Below are 6,799 nucleotides of genomic sequence, written 5' to 3' on the forward strand. Positions count from 1 at the left end.
AATATACCAATAATTTGTCACATTTAATTGGGTATTTAATTGGGTATTTTAACTTCCTATGTTAACAAATATTTATATATATATATATATATAAATATAAAAGTTATTATATCTTAAAAGAAACTAAAATATTAAATTAGTTAAAATTCTACTATACTATTTAATAAATAAGATAAATATATTACACTTTCAAATTATAATGCTTTAAAACCTAATCTACCATAGATTCTATAAATACCAAACTGTTGTTTACTTTGACCAACTCAATTCCGTGAATCAACCCATCTATATATTATATATACATTATATGCATATGCCTAACCCCATTATGTTTGATTTACTCTTAATCTTTAATATTGTAATATACCTTCATTGAAAATTAAATTTTGACTCAAGTGTTGGAAGTTGAATTAAAATAGAAAATATTAATTAAAATAAATCCATTAGCTTGAAAATCAGAGTTTCCATATCCTAATGAAATATATATATATATTTGTCATAACATTAAAAAATATTATTAGCTAAAAAATAAATAAATAAATTATTATTATGCATAAAAATGACTGGTTGCTTTCTACCAGAAAGAGGGCCAAACCTTATCTGAACTCTATTATTATTATTATTATTATTATTATTATTATTAAAGTATAAAACTTTATTTTTATAAATAAATTATATGAAATTGAGATTAAAACAAAGAGAAATTTGACAAAATAATACGAATAAGAGATAAAAATTTAAAAAATAACTCAAAGTTAATAATATTTGTAAAAATGACATTTTTTTGCGGTGGAATGTTTTTTTGAAAAAAAAAACATAGGACAACGGATTAAGTATGTAGCCCGCGAACATACTTAATCGTATAACCAAACGCAGATTTTGTCGCCTGACGAGCTCGAATCCAAAATCTTAAGATAAATATCCACCTATTATTTCCGCCCAAAGTGGAATGTTCATATTGTCCTATGACACGAATTATATAGTTTGTGACATATATGGTAAAATGCGTGACGTGAATTGTATACATATTCGCGTCACGAACTATAAAATTCGCGTGAGTACAGAAAATTATGACATTTGACGGACTCAAAATATATTTTTGAAAACATTACTAACCTAAAGGTTATTTTTCAAATTTAAACTCTTATTAGTAACATTTCTTCAAATTTCCCAAATCAAACAGGTCTAGTAGAGAGTAGAGCCTTTTATATATATACATGGAGATTTTGATTACGGCTTGAATGAGTTAACCGACTCTGGATCGCCGGTGCTGAAGATTTAGTCTGACCGGTTTCACAGCATTCTTTCTCTTTCCCCCTTCTTCTTCGTTCGTTCGTTCTACAGTCTCCATTATTATAGTAGTAGTATTCTTTGTCAATAAACAATTATTATTCTTCCTTCACAATCAGGTTGCCGTCTTTTATTATTATTATAATAATCATTCGTCTACACGCATCTTGAATCTTCTTTATTTATATCTTTTTTTGCTTATCTCTGTTCCATGATGATGATACAGGCACACAGCGAAAGATAAAGAATGGATCAATGAACATATTTGCTCTTCCGGTTTATATCTCAGATCTTCAGCTTTTTATATTCACAGGTATAGTTTCAACTTCGATTTTCGTACTTTGTTTTTGTTTATGTTTAATCGCTTTCTTCATTTACTCGTTGCTAATATGCAGATCTGTTGTCATGATTACTTGTTTTTGTCATCTAGTTAATCACTGCATTTAAGATTTTCTTGAATTATGCAATTTTGATTTCTTTAGCTGGACTAAAATGACGAACTAATGGTGCGTTTGTTAATTCGATTTGTTTTTCCGTTGGTTGCATTGGTTATTGTTTGTTTTTCTCCATAAGAAAGTTTAAAAGGATAAGATTTTTCTGACTGTTAGTTTGTGTAATAATGGAAACAAGTCATTTGTGTCTTTGATTTTGGTGGCTATACCTAATTTGGGTCTACTTGTTTGCACTTGATTTCATTTGCTTGAAATTCGAAGCTTTATGTCTTTCAGGTGTGAACTTGTGAGGAGCAATACTGGTTGGTAAGAATGGCGTTAGGAAAGTATTCTAGGGTTGATGGAAGAAAATCATCCTCGGGTTACTGTTCTACTGTGTCGATAGTTGCATTTGTTGCTCTTTTTTTAGTTGGAGTGTGGTTGATGACATCGTCATCATCTGTAGTTCCTGTCCAAAACGATGAGGTGTCGTCTCAAGAGAAGAGAATTGATTCGAAGGACCAAGAAAGCGAGGTTAAGGAGATTGCTGGTGGGAACGAGAATAATGATAAACAATTTGAGGACAACCGTGGTGATTTGCCTGATGATGTAACGAAAAATGACAATCAAGAAGAGAAGTCTGTAAATGAGGGCGCAGAGGATGAGTCTAAGACGGATGACACTTCCAAGACAGAGATAGAAAAGAAGGATGACTTTGATGTTGCAACAAACAAGGATAGTGATGGAAGTAACACGCAGGCATCCGAAGGTGGTAATGAAAACAAACCAAATCCAAATGAGACTGAGAATAAATCAGACAATTCTGATGAGAATACAGAAGAGAAGGTGAAGCAAGACAAAGAGGAGTCTTCTGCTGAACTATTTCCTTCAGGCCCACAATCAGAGCTTTTAAATGAAACCAGCACCCAAAATGGGGCATTTACAACTCAGGATACAGAGTCTAAAAATGAAAAAGAATCACAGGAATCTGATGGACAAAGTGGATATAAATGGAGATTGTGCAATGTCACCGCTGGCCCAGATTACATTCCTTGTCTTGATAACCTGCAAGCTATAAAGAGCCTAAGATCAACAAAGCATTATGAGCACAGGGAGAGGCATTGCCCAGAGGATCCTCCCACCTGTCTTGTTCCTCTTCCAGAAGGATACCAAAAATCTGTTGATTGGCCTACTAGCAGGGAAAAGGTGCATGGTTCTTCTTATCTTTTTGTGCTGTGTATTTATTTTCATAAGATGAATTTCTTATAATGTTTGTCTTTTGCAGATATGGTATCATAATGTTCCACATACGAAACTTGCTGAGATTAAGGGACACCAGAACTGGGTGAAAGTTAGTGGTGATTATCTTACGTTTCCTGGTGGTGGAACCCAGTTTAAACATGGAGCACTTCATTATATTGATTTCATACAACAGGTTGGATTTTCTAACTACTGCAGTTTTTGGCAACACATTTATTATTTAATCTAAATAACTGTGCTGATTTGAATTAAGTTTATTATGATAACTGTCATCTAAAAAATCACTTAATTATTTAAATTCAGCTCAAATTATAATTAAGCTGAAAAATATGGCTTAATTTCATAAGCTATGATTGTCTTAAATCTGCAAAATAGTAAGATCGTACAGAAGACAACTTTGACCTCTGGCTTGCTTTACTATAACTACTTCCCTACATTAGATCCTCAATTTATCAAATGAACTTGCATCAGGCACTTAAAATTTTGATATTTTCTTTTGGTTTATTCGGCATTTATTTTACACACTTGACTAATTCGACACTTAAAATTAGGCATTCGACGTTCAACACTTAATTTTCAGTTTTAACACACCCTAAGTGTGTGATCAATTCTTAAATGAATTGTTTTTGAGTGCTTTGAAATTGTTTGTCTCCCTTTGACTAAAATTAAAAATTCCAATGTACACTTTTAGCATGATGGATACATATACTTTTTGTTTTCTGCAGTCTGTACCTGATATTGGTTGGGGAAAGCGATCTCGGGTGGTATTAGATGTTGGGTGTGGGGTTGCTAGCTTTGGAGGCTATCTCTTTGATAAAGATGTGCTCACCATGTCTGTGGCCCCGAAAGATGAACATGAAGCACAAGTTCAATTTGCACTTGAAAGAGGCATCCCTGCTATATCTGCAGTAATGGGCACCAAGAGACTTCCATACCCTGCAAGAGTATTTGATGTTGTCCATTGTGCTCGTTGTAGGGTCCCCTGGCACATTGAAGGTACTCTCTTGATTTTTTTTATTACGGTTTCGATAATCTTCTTAGTTGACTTTGGAACTTAAGCTTTTATGATACTTGTTTCTTAAGTGTTTTCAGCTTTAAACACAAGAATTCCACGATTCCTATTTGTCTTTAATATGGGGAGGGATTTATCTGCACAATTTGCTAATTTCTTTGCATAACCAATTGAGCCTATTTAGAAACTGGTATTTTATCACAATCAAGATCCTATTGAATAATTGTCAAAAGTTCAAACTGAAAGTGATTTTTTTCGTTTGGTTAAGATATTTCTAGGGCCTTGTTAGGTTTGGATTATTTGTGTTTAATCTCGAATAACACACCACTGAATCATCCACTCCCATCAATAACATGATTCAAATCATAAACCAAAATATCCTTTATTTATTATTTATGTACACCCTTAACGTCCTTTTACCTAAATAATCAATTTTAATAACCTACACTGGACAAGGTTATTTGAAAACAACCCTCTGGTTATCCAAATAACCCAAGTTTGAACAATGCCTAAATCATGATCTGGATCATATAGTACGATTTTTCTTGTAACCATTGAACGCTTCTTGCGCTTATTTTTTTCTATGAAAGTTGATCTTTTTCAAAAAAAGATTATATAGTACAATTTTTGTTTATTTGGCATACAAATTATTTTCTAGACCATGATTCAAATTGTAGTGTAACTTTTTTTTTGTTTACTTCGGTATTATGACATTTTTTTTCTAGAAGATCCTGATTATATTATTTTTCTAAATCATTGTGATTTATGATAATATTTTTCTGAATATATAACAAAACAACTCGTTACTTCATGCAGGCGGTAAACTACTGTTGGAGCTGAACCGATTACTTCGGCCTGGAGGCTACTTTGTGTGGTCTGCTACACCTGTTTACCAAAAACTTACAGAAGATGTTGAGATCTGGGAAGGTAGATGATTATATTAGTACAGTATATTATCGTTTCCTTGACAGTAATTCAATTGTTGTTGTTGTTAACACCATATGTTACATGTGATCTTACTTTGCAATTCAATTGTTGTTGTTGTTAACACCATATGTTACATGTGATTTTACTTTGCAGCCATGAAACAGCTAACAAAGGGAATGTGTTGGGAAGTGGTTTCAATAACGAAAGACAGAGTAAATGGAGTTGGTATAGCAATATATCAGAAGCCTATGACAAACGAATGCTATGGACAAAGATCAGAAGATAAACCTCCACTCTGCCATGAATCTGATGATCCAAATGCAGCCTGGTATGTTCACGTATTTCCTTATTCTCACCATTTACTGTAATAAAATAAGGAAAAAAAGGCATGTTTTGTAATTTTCAATTTTAACCATCGTACTTTACCAATGTAATTGTGATCGTCATGAAATACCACTTAAAAATGGTGTGTTATGTATATAAACACAGGAGTGTACCATTGCAAGCGTGTATGCACAAATTACCAACTGATGCGACAGAACGAGGATCTCAGTGGCCAGAGCAATGGTCAGAGAGGTTAACGAAGACACCTTATTGGTTATTGGGTTCTCAAATTGGAGTGTATGGCAAACCAGCACCGGAGGATTTCACAGCAGATCATGAACATTGGAAGCGAGTGGTGAACAAGTCATATCTTGGAGGATTGGGAATTAATTGGTCCACTGTGAGGAATGTGATGGACATGAAAGCTATTTATGGAGGGTATGTAATTAAAATTCTTTATTTTCTTTTGTACTTGGGAATATTATTAAACTTTATATTATTGTTAGGTTTGCTGCTGCTCTAAAGGAGTTGAACGTATGGGTGATGAATGTTGTCCCAATAGACTCCCCAGATACACTTCCAATTATCTTCGAGCGAGGTTTATTCGGAACGTATCATGATTGGTGCGAGTCTTTCAGTACTTATCCTAGATCATACGATCTTCTTCACGCCGATCATCTATTCTCAAAGATCAAGAGAAAGTATGTATCTTTTTGCTACTTGTTTGTGTTTTTCTTCCTTACAGAAAACTAAGTTGGTATTAATTAATTATACAGATGCAACTTCATGGCTTTGGTAGCTGAAACAGACCGTATACTTAGACCGGAAGGAAAGCTGATAGTGCGGGACCATGTAGATATAATAAGCGAACTGGAGAGTTTGTTTAGAGCAATGCAATGGGAGATAAGATTGACGTACTCTAACGACAATGAAGGTCTGCTTTGCGTTCAGAAGACAATGTGGCGCCCGAATGAGATGGAGACAATCACTTATGCCATTGCTGCTTGAAAGATAAAACAAACAATTGTGTTCCTAATTGTATTGTATTCATTCCTTAGAGAAATCCCTACAAGATCAGACCAATCTTCTTATTGGCTATAGCTAGATTAATTAGCTGTGTTATCCCTTTTTTGATATTGAAAGTAGTTGCAAATGGGGAAGATAAATATATCATATAAATGGGTGAAGAAATTGTGAAGAGTAGAACAATCAGCTCTGTAATGATTCTGGGTAAAAACGAACAAATCGGACCATGTGAAATATGGGTATTTCTTCCTACTACTGCAGCACATTCTTTGATTTGTTTTTTGTCCATCTTTTTCTAAATTATCATTGTTATCACCATTCACAAAGAGGAGCTCCTCTGGTGGCCTCACCACCTTATATTCTCTGGGAGATGAGAAGAAAACCACTGCCCTGTGTTCACAGCTCTTGTATTTCCCATTCGTTAATGCATGTAGTATATATCAAACAAATCTATCAAAACAATTACTCTCGATAATAGCCAGCCAACGAAACTTACCATGAAAGTGTCGCCGATGTTGATTACAAAAGC

The 6,799-nt window shown here is 33.8% G+C and overlaps 1 protein-coding gene across 1 annotated transcript; it reads left to right on the forward strand.

Annotated features, from left to right (window-relative positions):
• Nucleotides 1-1,447: 1,447 nt before the first annotated feature.
• Nucleotides 1,448-6,525, forward strand: LOC124919662 (probable methyltransferase PMT26). The gene is made up of 9 exons (XM_047459969.1): nucleotides 1,448-1,603; nucleotides 2,019-2,927; nucleotides 3,007-3,156; nucleotides 3,707-3,977; nucleotides 4,810-4,920; nucleotides 5,074-5,248; nucleotides 5,410-5,682; nucleotides 5,751-5,945; nucleotides 6,021-6,525. Exons 2-9 carry the CDS (start codon nucleotides 2,055-2,057, stop codon nucleotides 6,250-6,252), a joined length of 2,280 nt encoding a protein of 759 aa, XP_047315925.1. The 5' UTR covers nucleotides 1,448-1,603; nucleotides 2,019-2,054; the 3' UTR covers nucleotides 6,253-6,525.
• Nucleotides 6,526-6,799: the final 274 nt, after the last annotated feature.

Source organism: Impatiens glandulifera, chromosome 1, assembly GCF_907164915.1.
Source record: "Impatiens glandulifera chromosome 1, dImpGla2.1, whole genome shotgun sequence".
Classification (NCBI taxonomy): Eukaryota; Viridiplantae; Streptophyta; class Magnoliopsida; order Ericales; family Balsaminaceae; genus Impatiens; species Impatiens glandulifera.